This window comes from Schistocerca gregaria, chromosome X (genome assembly GCF_023897955.1).
Source record: "Schistocerca gregaria isolate iqSchGreg1 chromosome X, iqSchGreg1.2, whole genome shotgun sequence".
Lineage (NCBI taxonomy): Eukaryota > Metazoa > Arthropoda > Insecta > Orthoptera > Acrididae > Schistocerca > Schistocerca gregaria.
The window spans coordinates 368,691,371-368,709,305 of record NC_064931.1 but is presented as its reverse complement, the minus strand read 5'-3'; the positions used below and the strand labels follow the sequence as shown (position 1 = coordinate 368,709,305).

The 17,935-nt window shown below is 38.4% G+C and overlaps 1 protein-coding gene across 3 annotated transcripts in view; it reads left to right on the top strand.

Moving 5' to 3' along the window:
- LOC126298189 (zinc finger FYVE domain-containing protein 26) overlaps nucleotides 1-17,935 on the top strand; it is a 381,844-nt gene that overhangs the window by 314,046 nt on the left and 49,863 nt on the right. For all 3 annotated transcript variants that reach the window (XM_049989496.1, XM_049989498.1, XM_049989497.1), the window contains 2 exons: nucleotides 6,975-7,079; nucleotides 15,017-15,233. In XM_049989496.1, coding sequence (XP_049845453.1) covers nucleotides 6,975-7,079; nucleotides 15,017-15,233 — 322 coding nt within the window. The remainder of the gene's footprint in view (nucleotides 1-6,974; nucleotides 7,080-15,016; nucleotides 15,234-17,935) is intronic.

The following is a 17,935-nucleotide window of genomic DNA, read 5'->3' as shown; positions in this document are numbered from 1 at the left end:
ATAGAACAAACTTAGTCCCTAGACCTTAGGCCATAGGGGTGGCTATTTCTTAAGGTGTAGTGAGTACACGTGGGCAGTGGCTTGTCTCTTTACTTTTTTTTGCAGTAACACCTTTGCTTGGGCAGAGCTAGGTGATACAGCTGGCAGTGGCATATCTCAGCTGTGGTATGGCTTAAGCTGGTCAAAATGCACTAACACAGTACGATCAGACAACTGAATCTCCACATTTATGGGGGAGTCACCCATGAAACAGGATAAGGGCCCTCATATGAGGAGTGATCTTTTTAGTTCCTCCCTTTCTTACTGCTAGATTTTGGAGCAGCATAAGATCACCAGGTGTATACTGGAAAAGTGTAGACCCTTTGTTACTATGCTGCAACTGTCTTTGAGTAGTTTTGTCATTGTTGTGGTTGTTTCAAATTGACTTATGATGGCAGGCTAATACTTGTACTTCACTCATATTTACTTCATATGGGAGATTATTGTGTTCAGACAAGGAATTCATGGACCTCCCATAGAATGCCTCGGAGGGTGTGTACCCAGTTGATTCATGCATACAGCTGCTATACGCCAAACGACATAAGCAACATATTTCTCCCAGCCTATATAAGCCCTTCCCATCTAATAATACAGCATTCTAAAAGTCATCTTATTGACACATTGACATCTTCAAGGCGACCATTAGCCTGTGGATGAAAGGGCGTTATGCACTGTATCTTGGTTCTTAACAGTTTAAACACTAATACAAATAGAGCAGACATGAAGTTGGAACCTTGATCAGTTAATATAGTGTTGGGCCTTCCAGACTGAAGAACAAAGTGACTGACAAAGATATAAGTGACTGTTTCTGTGGTCATATCTGTGAGTGGTACTAGAATTAAGTACCAAGAAAAATTATCAAAAATAGACAAGATGTACTTATTATTTTGCGCATTTTGTGGAAAGGGACCAACAATGTCTAACACAATGGTCTGAAATGGTTTTGTAGCTTCTGAGAGTGTCTGTAAGGGGATTTTGTTCCTTGGAGGGGGTGCTCCATGTGCACAAGTTAAACAATTTTGAAAATATTTCCATACATCTGCTTGTCTGTCATTCCATCAAAAGTGGGAGTCTGTCCTAGCATTTGTGGCACACTACCCATTATGTCCAGCTTGCAAAATTTCATGAAATTGTGCCATAATGTGCTGCCCTTATTCTTTAGGTATTACCATTATGTTACCCAAGACAGTCTTGCAATATAGCATACCTTCTTCTGTGACAAAGTCCAGGTAGAATGGATGCTGGTGACATTCTACATCTCACTATTGTGCTTACTTTAGCTCCGCTTTTGAAACATCATCTGTCTTGAACAATTCTGACTTTACAGCTTAATCCATCTGCATTGTGGCGGAGATCACTAGGTTTGTGCCGTACAGTGTTACTACTGGCGTCCTTTAAACTTAGTATCCATACAAGGGCATCATGGTCAGTGACCACGGTGAACTTGTGTTCATAGAGGTAGCATTTATAATAATTAACTCCAAACATAAGATCTAAAAGCTCGTTATCAGTGGTGCTATAATTAATCTCATATGAATTCATCTGTCAAGATGTATAACCATAGACCTTCCCACACTACAGTATTCCTGTGAAAGAACTGTGCCCACAGCATAATCAGATGCATCTATGGAAAGAATATATGGATTTTCAAAATCTGGGTAGGTTAACAAAGGTGAACTTATTAAAAAATCCTAAATTTTTCTCAAATCTGTGTCACATTCCTCTGTCCACACAAATTCAATGCCCTTCTTTCTTTAACAACTTCATCAATGACTTGCCTATATAGCATAATCCCCCACAAGATGATGATAGTAATTTGCTAGTCCCAGAAATGATTGTAACTCTTTAACATTTTTAAGTACTAGAAAATTGTCTACAGCTTCTATCAACCTAGGATCTGGCTCTACTCCAGCTGCAACAATACTATGTCCCAGATACTAGACATGTGACTTAGAAAATGAACACTTCTCTCTCTTCGAACTTAGGTGTGTATTTTGCAACCTAGGCAACACACTCCTTAATCTTTCTTTGTCTTCCTCAACTGTTCTTGAAAAAGTTATTCTATCATTGAGATACACGAGACACATAGTAGGCTCCAAACCTCTTAACAGTAAGTTATCAAACCTATGAGAAGGTACAGACCCATTCCTTGGACCAAAAGGCATGTGGGGAAACTCATTTAGTCTAATAGGGGCCACAAAAGCAGTTTTAGGTTGATCTGGTGGTGCAATAGAAGTTTTGTGGTACCCAGAGAGCATGCCAAGATTGCTAAAATACTTACATTTCCCTAATCGGTCAAATGCTTCGTCAATACAGGATAGTGGAGAAGGTGTCAGATGTAATGACTTTGTTTACCACTCTCATATCAACACATAGACAATAGGATTTCTCTCCATTTAATGATTTTCTTTTGGGATCACGACTACAGGTGATGACCATGAGCTTGCAGAGGAGTTGAATTATCACTACAGTGAGCTGCTATTGAATAGTTTCTTCAACAACAGATTGTAGATGATATGATAATCTATACAATATCTGAGCTATTCCATGGGAATTTTGTGCTGTTCGAGGTCAGTTGCCGACAAATACTGTCTTTCCTCGAATAGCCACACATATTCCTCCAGGAATGGGTACAAAAGATTCTGATCTGACTTAGGCAAATGTGCCAACTTCTCTTGCTACTGATTCCTTAACACAGGCATAATTACATAAACCTTTCTCACGGGTGAATTCTTCTTCTTGCTTTGCTTAAACTGTTATTCACATTGAACTTCTGTTTGTATAACCTCTTCTCCACCTGCCAGTATCGTTCCACATGGAATCTCCATATCTCATTGACTGAAATCATTAACACAGACTGGTATTCTAAAGTTTTTTCCTAAAACTTCTGGGTTACTTATGCATCTCTTAAAATGGATTTGCAACCAGTCAAGAATGTCATTCTGGCTGAGTGGATTGACTAGAAAGTACGATCTCAGCGGTATTCGAGTTTTCACAGCTACCCAGAGAACTTTTTCCGTACCTCTGCTGATTCTGACAGGGGTGTTAGTTTTTAATGCCCATGTGTGCGGTTCTATTCAAGATTGTGGAAGAGGCCTGGCACCACGAGCTCCTCATGATTGAGGCATGTGCTTACTGCCAAAACAGTGGGTTTCCTCTCTGAAGTGAATAGTTTGTGTCTTGTAATCTATCACTGCCTGACAAAAGTGCAAGAAATCATTTCCTAAAACGATATCAAAATCTCATCTGTGTCTCCTCACTACCTACATGTCAAATCCATATTTTTTCTAGTTGATTTGCAGCAGCTTGAACGCACACACACTTGTCATTTTGCGACACAAGTAACACACAAATGTGAGCTCCGGTATCTACTAACATATGGGCAGTCTCCCCTCTCATCTTACCTTCTAGTACTAAATTTGCCACCTCATTAATCATTTCCTTCTTGACTAGATTCATAGTTTTGGCTGGCTGCAAGGGTGGGTGGCAGAGCCTGCCTCTCGCTCATTTCTCCACTTTTGAGCAGCTCTCTACAGAAAACTTTGTCTTTTGTGTTGTGGGCATTTGTCACATGGATGCTCGATCTTGTGCAATTTTGTGCAACAAGGAGCATGACAACACTCTGCAGTGTGGTTCGGTTTTCGACACCTGTGGCAATTGGTATTACTAACAAAAACTTGATGCAGTTGATTACTGTGTGCAGGGGTCAAAACGACCCATCCTGCTTCTTTGCATATTAATGCTAATCAAATTACTTCATGCAGAAAGGTGGTGGAGGTTAATTTTACCTCACCTCCAAACTGCGGGTTAATTCCCCTTATAAATACATCAATCACAGGAGTAGCAATCCATTACCTGTTGGATTCTTCCCTAAGGCATATGTGCAGCAAGATACAGTTTGACGCAATCAGTAAATGCTTCAAAATCTTCTCTGTGCTTCTGTCAGAGTGTTGACAACCAATCTCAGTAATGACTGACACCCCATTTGTCAAAAGTGACTGTGTCACACAATGCATCAACTGACTCCACATATGTTCATGCATCACTAGAAAGTTTTAATTTTGTTACATTTAAAAGAAAGCTATCAGGACAGGTACTTGTTTGCCCTACATCATGGAGGAATTTGGTGAGATTTTCACCTTTTGGTCCAGAAAATGAAGGTACAAAATTAACTGCAGGGAGAGTGTTGGAAACACTAGGCACACAAATGATAGCACATAGATGCCAAATATCATGGTGGGGCTCATGTAAATCTTCATCAAGCTGTCTCTGTAACAGTACTGTGTCAAGTGCCATTTGATTAAGCTGCATTTTTAAGGGTGCGCGATGATCTACCTCATCATTAGAAGCAGCAGCAGCAGCAGCAGCCATTTCTGGCCGCCCTGGAAAAGTACGCAATTGTGTCTAATGCTTGGTTACAATATTAGGACCAAGATTTCTGTAGACCAATATCATTTCAAAAGAGGGGTCTCAACAGTAACCTGTACTAGATTAAGCAATGATGAGTTCTCATGGCAGAAGCTTGCATCACAGGCAGCGAATAAAATTAAGGATGCATTGCAGCTATACTTACATTAACATCCCATATTGATGAAGATAGCAGCAAAGGTGGCAGTGTTGATGCACCAGTGGTGCCAGGCATGAATATAATGAAGGTGGTGGCAGTGGCAGCCTCTTGCCTGCAGTGGCAAGGCAGAATGGGTGCTCAGCAGTGCAAAGAGATGGCGTGGCTACAAAAGTGAAGTGTGGTTGGCAGCATGCACCAAACTGTGCCCACAGCATCGTCGAGATTGTGACAGCAGTGTAGCATGGTCTTGAAGAGCACACCCACTCAGCAAAGGGGACGTCTACGGCTTAATGCATTGGCAGTATGATCTGCACATGTTGACACACATGGAGTGCACAATATGCACTTCGAAGTGCAAACAGGATGTCAAAGTTTTCTATCATTGCCAGGTTACATGTGGTAACTACCAGGCAAACAAGCTCTCCCACTTTGTATCCATCAAATGAAAGTGGCAACAATCCACAAGGGAAACATTTCTCCCAGACCTATTGGTGAGCTAATCCCACTTTAGCTGACACCACTTTGCACATGTTGAACTTGATAAGGATGGTAAAATGTACAGGAAGCGGATCATCCAGTTGTGTTAGCAGGAAACCTTAGAAAGAAACGACTGTTTCCATCACCAGTGGAGGTTTTGTTTTTCCAAAAGCCCATGCCTAAGGGGTACACTACTCAAACTCACTATGGCAACTGGGGGCTGCGACAGTTAAGTTGAGAGGTGTTACATCCCCAAAGGTAGGGACTAGTGACATCCAGTCATGGCAAGAGAGTGTCCTCAATACCGATGCATTCTTACCAACACGTCCAGTGTGACCCATGTAACCGGTCTCAAGTGATGCTATTGGTGGGCACAAGGTGCTTCAGTTGGAGTCCCTCCATCAGCATTACGCAACATAGCATCCCTATTCAGCAATACTATCGTGGGACAATGTTCATATGGACTGAATGTGGATGTTACGCAAAACATCTGATACTACACCAGTTCAAGGTTAGCCACTGTCTTACCAAAGAGGCAGTACCATATGTTATATGAAAGGCAATTAAAATGGAAAATTTTGAAAACTCATTTTTCATCTCAGTAAAACTACTCACCACACACACATTTAATATGCCCAAGGTGACCTTTAATATTTGGTAAAGAAAACTTCTTCACTTCATGCATAAGTGTTGGTGGATCTACAGCATACGGATTCTCTGTGTAGGATTCATTCTCACTGCTGATTCATAGTCCCTCATCCCACTGCCATATTTCAGTGCTATATGGTATGTCCATTATGGTTGCTGTGTTCAGAGCATGGAAATGTCTTTATACACATTGCTACAACATTCTGATTTGCTGCTTAAGAAATTGGGTTATGCTGTTAACTGCAGCATCTCAGTGTGATATGTTAAATTAGCAAATAAAATGTGGCTCAAATAAGAAGAACATCACAACACACATTTTTTCTTCAATCAGAATGTAGCTTGAAAAATGTTAGTTCACATTATTGTTGTGTGAAGCTCAGCATCAAACCTGATAGAATTGGATTATGAGAATTACTCTGGAGAATCTTTAGAATACTTCATCTGTATAAAATATTTATTTGCAAAAAAATTGCAGGTCTTTGGGATCAGTGCAATTATATGAAGTGCTTGTGATTGTATTTCAGCAATGAGAACATCAGCTGGGCAAAATAGACACTGAATGGCTACATCAAGAATTACTTCTGGTTGTAGGACTAATTAAAACAGTTAACATATGATGGTTTACATATGGAGCACACTTATTCATAGATCTTGCCTAGTATTGCGTGTAACAACATGTTGAACTATTTATAATCTGTGTGGAATTAGAAACATCCGTTTTTGCAGTTGCAATACTTTCATGTTAATTACGTGAGAAGATAGGAAAAAAACTTTCATCGGCACAACATACCTATTTATAAAGATGTAGAAATGGAGTAATTTGAATTTAGCAACATCCTCCACATTTAGCACCGTCTTTCTTTGCTTTTCTCACATCTGAAGAAATTTTTGGATTGGAGTCGTATAAGAAGAATGAAATTTGAAAATGTGATAGAGAAGATAAAATAATATTTTATTTCTTTGTTGTCCTTTCAGCATATATGGTACTTTTTTCCTCTTTACTCTTCTCCTATATCTATCATCTATGCTGATTAAATGGTCTTGAAATATACCAATAGGTGTAAATATATCATAAATGAAGCAGACAATTATAGGGGTGCATATGCGTAAGAACACACACATCTTTTAATATAAAGCATTGTTAAAATTTCTGTTATTGTATTAATAAGAGTTTTGACTATGTTCTGTATTGTATTGACTCATTACTAGTTCCGTTACTGATTAATTTTCATTATATGTGCAGATTTCTACTCGATGCTTGTGACAGAATGCTACATCTTCTGCAGCCAATATCACCTGGAACTGTGAATCCTGAAGTTGATCATACTATAGTTATTAGGATGGTTAAGTGAGTATAGCTCCATGTAAATATGTAGTAGTAATAGCATCAATAGTAGTGGAAGTAGTGGTGTTAGTAGTAGTCTTATTCATCTGTAGATGATATTTATAAGGATATGGACAAGTCTCGTTGTTACAATTTAACAACAACATAAACTAATACTCATATACAGACATTTAAATATTTACAAGTCTAGTATGAGAAGCATGCGACAGGTACACCATGTGATCAAAAGTATCCTGACACCTGGCTGAAAATAACTTACAAGTTTGTGGCACCCTCCAATTCATTATGGTGTTGGCCCACCCTTAGCCCTGATGACAGCTTGCACTCCTGCAGGCATATGTTCAATCAGGTGCTGGAAGGTTTCTTGGGGAATGGCAGCCCATTCTTTATGGAGTGCTGCACTGCAGAGAGGTATCAATGTCGGTCAGTGAAGCCTGGCCTGGCAGGAAGTCGGCATCACAAAACATCCCAAAGGTGTCCTAAAGGATTCAGGTCTGGAATCTGTGCAGGTCAGTCCATTACAGGGATGGTATTGTCATGTAACCACTCCACCACAGACTGTGCATTATGAACAGGTGCTCTATCGTGTTGATAGATGCAATCACCATCCTCGAATTGCTCTTCTACAGTGGGAAGCAAGAACATGCTTAAAACATCAATGTAGGCCTGTGCTGTGATTGTGTGACGCAAAAGAACAAGGGGTGCAAGCCCCGTCCATGGAAAACATGGCCACACCATAACACCACAGTCTCCGAATTGTACTGTTGGCACTACACATGCTGGCAGATGACATTCACCGGGCATTTGCCATACCCACACCCTGGCATCGGATCCCCACATTGTGTACAGTGATTAATTACTCTGCACAATGCTTTTCCATTGTTCAATTGTCTGATGTGTATGTTCCTCACACCAAGTGAAGTGTTGTTTAGAATTTACCAATGTGATGTGTAGCTTATGAGCAGCCACTTGACCATGAAATCCAAGTTTTCTCACCTCGCGTCTGTCATAGTACTTGCAGCAAATCGTGATGCAGTTTGGAATTCCTGTGTGATGGTATGGATATATGTTTGCCTATTACACATTACGACCCTCTTCAACTGTCAGCGGTCTCTGTCAGTCTACAGATGAGGTCGGCCTGTACACTTTTGTGCTGTACGTGTCCCTCCACGTTTCCACTTCATTATCACATGGGAAACAGTGGACCCACATACTTTTGATCACATAGTGTTGTTGGTCATGGCCTTACAGTAGGAACCATCCTGGTATTTGCCTGAAGTAATTTGGGGAATTAATAGAAAACCTAAATCAGGATGCCCTCCTGTTTTTAAGTCAATATTCATATTAAATATGAGATTAATATTTGAAAAATAGTAGGCAACGTACAGAAGTACTGTTGAAGTCACAGAATGAGAAATTGACTGAAACCAGAGTTCTGTTTCTCCATCGAGGAAGTGAATCTCTAGTTAGCCATCCCAAGCAAATGATTTGCATGTTGTTGCTCCACATTTGTGTAATTTTTTTGCAATATATTGATGTTGCAGTATTCTGCTTTGGCATACTAGTGTAAAAGGCAATAAAAATATTGCTTTAATCATTTAAAATTTCTCTTATTATCTAATGACATTTCTGGACAAGGGTAGCATGTAGTTTTTTATTAATTGCTTTTAATTCTTAGCTATGTAAGTATCATCTTTTGAATCTTTAACAGATTTTCATGGCCACATTCTACAAAGTTTGGGCGCGGAGATTTAATATGTTACCAGGAAATATGAAATTCTCTTTTTTCCTCTTACGGTATACAGGGCTGATTTAAGGCCAAAGCTGTTTAATCAGTCGGGGTCTAGAAAGCCTGCCTTCTCGGATCGCTAGACAAAAAGTTCAAGCAAATTGTATAAATGAGTTTTATTATGAAATGAGCAATGACAATACTTAACTTTGTCAGTGACACAGAAGTGTCTCAAGCAAAGGGAGACATGCAAATAAGAAATCTCTTCAGAATATACTATTCCTAAGTCCCTGGTCTTGAAGTGCCTAATCTTGATGCTGCTGTAGAACTGGGCCACGACCAGTCTATGTCTTCATTTAATTTGATCTGGTGGGGGATCCCAAATGCTTGAGCAGTAATCAAGACCAGGTCATATGATTCTTGGGCTGTGTGTTAAACATGTTTATAATAACTGCTTTTTCTAATGTCAATGTTTTGGCTGCACTGTCTGCATTCCCCTAAAAATAATTCTGTCCTTTATGAAAGACCAAAATAAGTGTGATACACTACAGATTTTGTGTCCATGCCAGACGCACAGGACAGGAGAGAACAGGTCAGGACAAAATAATAACATTATTTTGAGCAATTAAGGTAGCAGACTAATAGCAAACTGTTTATATGTCAAGTAATTATTGTGTTCAAGACTGTTGTAGATATATTTCTCAAGGTAACCCTGGAAACATCCCCCAGGCTGTGGCAAAGCCATGTCTCCAGAATATCCTTTCTTTCGGGAGTGCTAGTTCTGCAAGTTTTGCAGGAGAGCTTCTGTAAAGTTTGGAAGGTAGGAGACGAGGTACTGGCAGAAGTAAAGCTGTGAGGACGGGGTGTGAGTCATGCTTGGGTAGCTCAGTTGGAAGAGCACTTGCCCACGAAAGGCAAAGGTCCCGAGTTCGAGTCTCGGTCCGGCACACAGTTTTAATCTGCCAGGAAGTTGTATCCTTTGCTTTCTCTCTGTAGTACCTTTGATTCCGTATCTTTATGAGATACTGAAGTATAATGCAATAGAGTTCACACATTCAAATTCCTTTATCAGGTCATGGAAGATAACTGTACATTTTGGGGCTTGTCAAAACACACACAACTTTTCTGTGTAAAGTTATTGATGCCTTATATTGTACACTTGTCTCTCTGAATGTCAAACTGTTTTATTGAGATGGTATTAAAATTCTGTATGGAAATATGGAATTTGAAAGAGGTTTTCTAAATACTGGAATTTGTCATTTATTGTGAAAATAGTAATTGAATGGCAGTTCTATAACTGTTCTTTTGAGACTTTTTTCAATAATGCCTTTACCTCTTTATGTTTTTGTGTATCTACGGAACACCATTCTTCAGATGACTGTTTGATTATTGTGAACAGAAGTTACTACATTACATTTGCTACTGCTTTAAACATTCCATGTGGAGGATTTGACATCTCACCTGTACTGCGTATCGGCTCACCAGTGGCCTGACAAAAACTTCGCTGATATGTGGCTTGGGTTATTAGTGTCCCAAATGCCATGACATCACTTCATGACTTAGGTGCTTGCTGAGCTGTCTGTAGCAAAGGGGACATATCATTGCATAAACTGCTGCAGTAGTAGCTAGCTAGGGCCTAAAATGACCCCAAAACAGTTCTCTTTTTTTCTGGACATTTTCGCTGTACTGCTTTACTTGGTAAACACATACCTTACAGGAAACAATGCAAAAAATCATTTCCACATAAACTTTTCACTATTTAACAACTGGAATCTTAAAACGTCGTTGTTGGCTTTGTCATCTTTTGGAATTCTTGAAAACATTTTACCCTACTAATTTATTTGCAAAAAACATTAACAGATTATACAAACATGCCCTTTCCACCATTTAAACACATGAGTCTTAAAAAAGTTATTCCTGCATGTGTTTTAATTCAAACAGTTGATACACATTTTAGGTTGTCCTCAGCTGTCATTGCAGTAGGTTCTAATATTCTTGGTTTTGTTGTTTACTGTTTTTTTGTGTTTCTGGGTGAAAATCTTTTCATAACACTACATGCAGTGTTTGTCCCTCGATTTTTCCCAAAGTGTGGGCTTTCTTTCTTGATGGAGGAGTGATACAGACAGTATACCCACATAGAGGTAAGGCAATGAATGCTTTGAAAATTTGAAATGTCATTCTGCTCCTTGAAGAGCTCCCTAGTAGAAGTTCCATTGCAACTTTTGTCCACCATTTCATCCCATTTCTCATTGGTGAATAAGACAAAGAAATCTGGTCATTGAGATCAATGCCTTTTCTTGTCTTGTTGTACTCCAGCACAGCCTTTGGTTTCATTATGAATTTTTCTTTTCTGTTCTTTTCCCAGTGTCCTGTAAAATATCATTATAGGAACCACAGAAATCATTAGAACTCTCATTTTATCCACCCAATTAAAAATTTTGACTCCATTATTGTTCTGTTCTCTACATATTTCCTACATTTTAAACTTTTTATCCACAATATCCTTGGGAAGCCCTGCTCTATTTGGAAGAATTGTTCCACAGAGAAGCATATTTTTATCTAAAAACTTATGCACCAGAGAAATGTTTGTATAGAAATTGTCAGCATAAAGAATGCAATATTTTTCAAAAAAAGGCTCATGCATTTTCATAGTGGTAGCCTCTGTGTGACCTGCACCTAATAGTTCATAATTTTTCCCTTGATAGAGATGCAAGGCAAAAGTGTAGCCTTTCTATGTACAAATTTTGTAAAGTTATAATCACACTTTGAGATTTGTTGGGGATATATGGCCTAAAAGTCAGCCTTCCTCTCGAAGTAATCATAGATTCATCAATTACCACATCTCTTCCAGGGGTTAGAGCATTTTGAAAGGTACTCTGCAGATGTTCAGCTGACACTTGTACTTTGTGAGTCTTATAATTTATGTTTTAATGACATCATCACCAATAAAATGTCAGCAAGACAGTAATGCAAGAAATCAATCATGAGGCATTGTGGCATTTATAACTTTATTTTTGTATAGTAGATTCTTTGAAAAATAATGTGAAATTTGTGGGACCGTGTTTTACCCCATAATTAGCATTTTGCCAATAAACTATCATATTTTTTTCTCAGAAGTGTCAGCCTGATTGGCTACTCAAGGTCTTTTCTTGCCTGGCATTTTACGTAGTTTCTGTGCTGCATATCTGTTTGTTTCTGATATCATATTGTTAAATATGCCTTGTCTTCCTATCATTTTGTAAACATCAGAAGGGATCTCAGATTTGGTGAAAATATTAATGTCTGAATCCCAATTAAAAATTACTCTTGTTATATTGTGTCCAGTTGGTTTACAAATTGTGGGATATCATTTTCATCAATGCCATTATCATTATCAGGAGTAGATTAGATTAATACTTGTTCCATAGATCATGAATACGACACTTCGTAATGATGTGGAACGTGTCAGGTTAATAAAAGAAGAAATTACACAAATGATTAAGGTGTTTTTTTTTTTTGTTTTTTTTTTTTTTTACTTAGTTTATAACAAAATTCCGCCAATGAGTAGAAGGTGTTGTCATCTAGAAATTCTTTTAATTTATTTTTAAATGTTAGTTGGCTATCTGTCAGGCTTTTGATGCTGTTTGGTAGGTGCCCAAAGACTTTTGTGGCAGCATAATTTACCCCTTTCTGTGCCAAAGTCAGATTTAACCCTGCATAGTGAAGATCATCCTTTCTCCTGGTGTTATAGGTATGCACACTGCTATTACTTTTGAATTGGGTTGGATTATTATCAACAGATTTCATAAGGGAATATATATACTGTGAGGTTACTGTGAGGATCCCTAGATCCTTAAATAGATGTCTGCAGGATGACCGTGGGTGGGCTCCAGCAATTATAGTATCATGAACCTCATCAGAACAGGAGTCATCATCACTTACATTTAAATCGAAAGACGATCTTGAATCTTGGGGATTGTAAGCGGATCATTATCATATGCAATCGAGATGTCATAGTCACTGGAGTCCCTTTTATTTAAGCAGTAGTTCAGATAGTAGCATAGTCCTTCTTCATCTAATAGCAGACTGCATCTTCATTTCCTTGTTACTGGCAGCCCAGAAGTGGATGGGTCCATTTCTAGCTAAACATGACATGAAACATGATTACAACTGGTGCCCAACCATAGTTATTATAAAAGATAAACAATCATATCTTGTTGTGAACATTGTTTTGCTACATAGCTTAAAGCACTTACTCTTGCCTGCCAGCACTAATAAATGAACATATGTGTATTTTTAAAGCAACTATTCTCATTTGCTAAGACTAACAAATTATGGTGCATTTATTTTAATTTTCAACAATAAGTGACCTGTTTTCTGTAGTGTTTGGTGCTAAAAGAGCACAGTTCAACTATAGGGACACAGGGTGACACAAGAATTTGAGGAATCTATCAAAATAAAAATGTCAGGAAAGCTAATAAACAGGGATGGAGGTTTTAATTTAAACAGGGCTTGGGATCTGGCATGTGATTTATTAAGATCTTGCTGGCCATCACACCCACCAAAGTTGAGAATCACTGAGAGAATGCTTGTTTCACAGAAGATCAGTGCACACTCTGGAAAACAAAACAGCATTGAAGGGGATAGTGAGCATCAGGGCTTGCTCTCACCTATAAATAGTGGCATGAGGCCAAGAATAGTTTACAGTCTGATCGGAATCCTGGAAGCACATACACATAACAGTGCACCTTGCGGCTTCTGCAGAAGACGATGAGTTGCTCAATGAAATGGTATGAGTAAAATTGAATCAACAACTTGCCTAAACACCTAGAAGCACAACTTCCTCCTATGCAAAATATTATTCACAATAGGTTTCAACAAGCAAACAAAGTTTGAAACATTTTTAAGGAGTTAAAATTGTGTGCTTGATAAATCAAATTGGAAAATGGCATGCAATGAAATACACTGCCTATTCATATCAGTAAAGTGTCTTTAAAGTTCATATCTTTGACTTCTTGCCCTTACAAGATAATCTCAAACATTGTTTTCACTTCTAAATAATTGGTGGAAATATATTTGTTGAGTGAAAAAGGTGTAAATCTTTTCATACCTTTGCAGTTAGACAGCTGCATGTAGACATCGGTTGAGTAAAACTTCTGAATATGCTTTTTACTAAACTCTCTTTCCCAGGTATTGTATTGTAATAAATTGAACAAAGGCAACGCATTTTTATAGAGTTTTATGGACTGGTGTCTTGAAACAGCGTCGTTTTGATAGTACCCAAGTTCCAATTAAGGAATTGCCAAATATGACACTTTACTGTAAGAAAGCTATATTTCTCTATGATGTATATTCTGTTTAGTCTACCACATGGAAAGCAAACTGTCATTGCATTAGTTAAATTTTGCAGAATATTGAGACCATATGATATGCTTTATTGTGCTGTTCATGCTTAGAAATTTTCCCCATCACATTTGCATTTGTATTCCATGTGACGACAGCTTTAAGATTCTCATCTGCAATGTTTGATTTATTATCTCACTATAATAAATTAATATATCTTTTGTTAACACATGGCTGTCATTACACTGGACTCGCATTCGGGAGGACGACGGTTCAATCCCGTCTCCGGCCATCCTGATTTAGGTTTTCCGTGATTTCCCTAAATCGTTTCAGGCAAATGCCGGGATGGTTCCTTTGAAAGGGCACGGCCGATTTCCTTCCCAATCCTTCCCTAACCCGAGGTTCTGCTCCGTCTCTAATGACCTCGTTGTCGACGGGACGTTAAACACTAACCACCACCACCACCACCACCACCACCACCACCGTTGTTGGATAAATTATTTATCATTACCAGTATATCTAAATTGCTTTGGCAGTTCTATCTAGAAGTGCGTTGTCAGTGAATAGTGTAAGATTTACACATATTAAGGCTGCTTTGTCCTCATTGTAAAAGTTGTTTTTGTTGTTTAAACTTATCCAGTAATTTCTGCAATGACTACAACTGCATCCCATTATAAAGTGTACTTTGTATGTAAACAAATTTCCTCTTGCACTAATTTGAGATTGAAATAGAAACAAACTTATTTCATACTTTTTGGCTATGTAGCTATTTTAATAGACAACACAGAATGTCCAATATTAGTAAAAATTCTCTATTATTATTATGCCTATTTATTCTGATAAGAAGTAAAATATACATATATGTTTATATAAATGTTGTATGTCTTAGGTCACTAGCAGTGGCAGCAAAAGTGACATTAGCTGGCCGCCAAACTCCAGAACTTGTGGGATGTTGTGATCAGGTGCTAAGCTGTGTTGACTTATTAGGAATGCTAGCAGCAGCTGGTCAACCCTGCCTACCCATCAGCACTTTCTGGGGTCACCATAAATTACGTGCTCTTAGGAACCATCTATTGGCTGAAGAGCTATGGCCTCTTGCATTAGAGGTTTGTACAATACTTTGTTGTGTTACATAAAAAACTGCCATTCACAATTTATGTTGTATCAGGACTGTTGATAATTTGTCACTGTGAATGCTTTCCATTTAAACTTAACAGAAGCTCAAGGCGGAAACTTGTCATGGCTTTGGCCTGGTTGTTTGTATCATATTTTCCATTTGTGACTTAAAAGGTCCACACAAATAGCTCAGTCTATGACTTTGATGGATGGAGAAATGATTTACTCCTGAGGTGTCAAATATTGTTCATGCAGCAGCAAGATGCAAACTGTGTTGATGTGAATTGAAGATTGTTGTCTGAGACAATGGTGTTAGGCAAAAATTGTTAGGCTTTGAAGACCACTGTGGTTGTGGTGGATGGCATGCTGGTCAGCCATATATGGAAAATTGGCAAGGGATCCACCACTAGACATTGGCATGAACCCTAAGAATGGAACCACAAAATCTTGGTTTGTGCTTTTCTGTGGCTACCGGCTTTTCCATGTTAAGTAGTTGAATGGCAATGTCAATTGGTTCTGCACACAGGGTACACATACATGGACTGTCTCCTCAATTTCTTCATTAATACCCAGCCAGTCACACTTGGCTAAGTTCTTCATCCACACTATGCCTCAAACTGACCAATGAAGCATGTGCTAAGGAAACGGCTCTGGGATGACTACCCTGTAGTCAGCCAATTCACTAGTTAGTAGACTGTGGTTACCAACCTGAGGGCAGTACATGCTGAGTGGTAAAATGTAATTTTCTGAATGGTAAAAAGAAAATGGTTCAGTTGTGTTTTGGTCATGGATGGACATTATTTTCGAAAGATTATTTCTGTTACGACTGTTTTGAAACACTGTAGTCTTATTGCATAGTTCATGATTAACTACATTTCTTTTAAATATTGGCATTAACACATGGGACAGTGTGATGGGGGTTACAACTTGTGAAATGAAGCAACAATCATCATCCTCCTTGCATAATCCATTCACTACACACATACTCTGTACTATATATATATTACATTAAAATTGAGACACATGCATCTCATGCACCTGAATATCTCATGAAAATGCTTTCTAAAAGTTGTAGTTAGTTTCTGCAGTGGGTCAGAAATTTCTTCCTTTTCCACTTCACAACAGATGAAGGAACTAATTGAGAGATTTCCCTTTCTTTCCCCTCTCTCCTCCCTGATGAAGGAACATTTATTCCGAAAGCTAGGAGCTTAAATTTTCGGTTGTTTTTTGTGTCTCTATCAGCTGTACTGAGCTGAGGTAAGTACTGGCCAGCCCCTCTATCTCTTTGTTAGTAATTGTTTCACATCTTTATATGAGATTTTCCATTAATTAGAAGGAACTAACTGACAGCACAACAAAATAGTAACTATACCGGCTGGTCAGAAACAGTCTGAAAAGCTTGTAAGGTTGTGGCAAGGTAGCTTGTGCTGAGAAATCACTGTTAAGACAAAAAGTCCACATACTGTGCCATTTCTGAGTTAATTAGCAATTAAATTTGCCAATCAGGCCGTTGTGTGCACAGATCCAAGTGGCCCACCAGAGGCAGTGTCGCCAAACATATTCTTCATTTGGTTTGCTAAAACTGAACAAGTGTGTGATAAAGAAATTGGACATGGAACAGTTGTAAGAATCAGACCTGAGCCAAAGGCTGAGCACTCTTGTGCACTATCTCCTACACTATGAGAACAACTGACACGAATAGCATCTGGAAGGCCAGTTGAATTTGTGCATATAATGGCTTGATTGGCTAACTTCAATGCTAATTAACTTGGGAACAGTGCAACAAATCAATTTTTTCTCTTATTAATTATTTCTCAGCACAACTTACTCTGCAACACCCCTCAAAGCTTTTCAGACTGTTCGTGACTATACTGTATAATGGCTACAACATTGCTGGAGTGCATACACTTCATTATTACTATTATTGTTATTACTGTTACTGTTATTATCACCAGTGGCAGTGAGTGCACACAAAGCAGCTCAAACTCTTCCAGCTTCTGCCAATGCGGAAGTAAGGAGTCCAGCAGTCAACTGTATTACAAATAGTAAGACTAAGTGTGACACACAGATTTTAATTGGTTAATTTTAAATGGGAGTGCAGAGCATCCATGAAACAAGTGTCACTAGGAAAAGGAATGCTGCAGAAGAAGCTTATTTTTGTAACAAGTGTGTATACTTAATGTGGTTAGCTTTCTTTTCTGAAAAGGAGTTATAGGTAGCACTCTCAGTGCACTGAGAAATGCTTCTTAATTCCGTAAAATAAAGTTGTTAGAAGTAAGCAGTACTATTTGTCTCATTGTCTCATTAGTTCTTACTTTAATAAAGCACATTCAAAAACTTAATATAATTTATGTTTCATTACTTTATAACTGAAAGTGGTCTTCCATTTTACTGATGAAGTCATCCATTTGTAAGGTATGCAACCCTCCAGACTTGGCATGTAGTAATTCCTTAGAAACATGTTGATTGCTAATTACTTTATTCACATGCTTTGAGTAATCGTTGTCAGGTAAAATATGCTTAGAAAAGCTAATACAAGTGAGCAATACAAGAAAAATGTGTAACTTCATGTGCAATTGCTATTAGGTGTATTTGCAAAATATGTTGATAGTAGTGGGAGGGTGTGGGTTGCTAGATAATATCTGATTGCACTCAGTGGTAATGGACTCAGAAAGTTTGGGAACCACTGTAG